Raw genomic sequence first — 285 nt, forward strand, 5'->3', positions numbered from 1 at the left:
CTATCCCAGTGGGGGTGAATGTGAAGACTAGTATGATAAAGTGAATATTTCTTTTTCTCTCTGTGGTTTCAGAATTGATGCCCAAGATACTAGACAGAGGTGGAGGTTCCCTCACTGAGGTTGATGCTATCTCTTGTCAAACACCACAGGCTTGTACTCTCCTCCTGACTTCAGACTTAGACCTCCTAAAGCTGCAGTTCCATCGCGCCCAATGTAGAGCTGAAGGCCGGAAGCTGTAATGGGAAATGCAAGACTTAGTTAGGGAAAAATGTTTACAGTGAGAAG

The 285-nt window shown here is 44.9% G+C and overlaps 1 protein-coding gene across 1 annotated transcript in view; it reads right to left on the reverse strand.

The window, feature by feature from the left end:
* The window catches only part of LOC119589484 (protein FAM102A-like), a gene marked incomplete at its 5' end in the record, with an annotated part of 24,308 nt that overhangs the window by 266 nt on the left and 23,757 nt on the right, over nucleotides 1-285 (reverse strand). The window contains 1 exon segment of the mRNA XM_037938083.1: nucleotides 1-233. Coding sequence (XP_037794011.1) covers nucleotides 127-233 — 107 coding nt within the window.

The sequence above is a fragment of the Penaeus monodon genome, chromosome 25 (assembly GCF_015228065.2).
Source record: "Penaeus monodon isolate SGIC_2016 chromosome 25, NSTDA_Pmon_1, whole genome shotgun sequence".
Classification (NCBI taxonomy): domain Eukaryota; kingdom Metazoa; phylum Arthropoda; class Malacostraca; order Decapoda; family Penaeidae; genus Penaeus; species Penaeus monodon.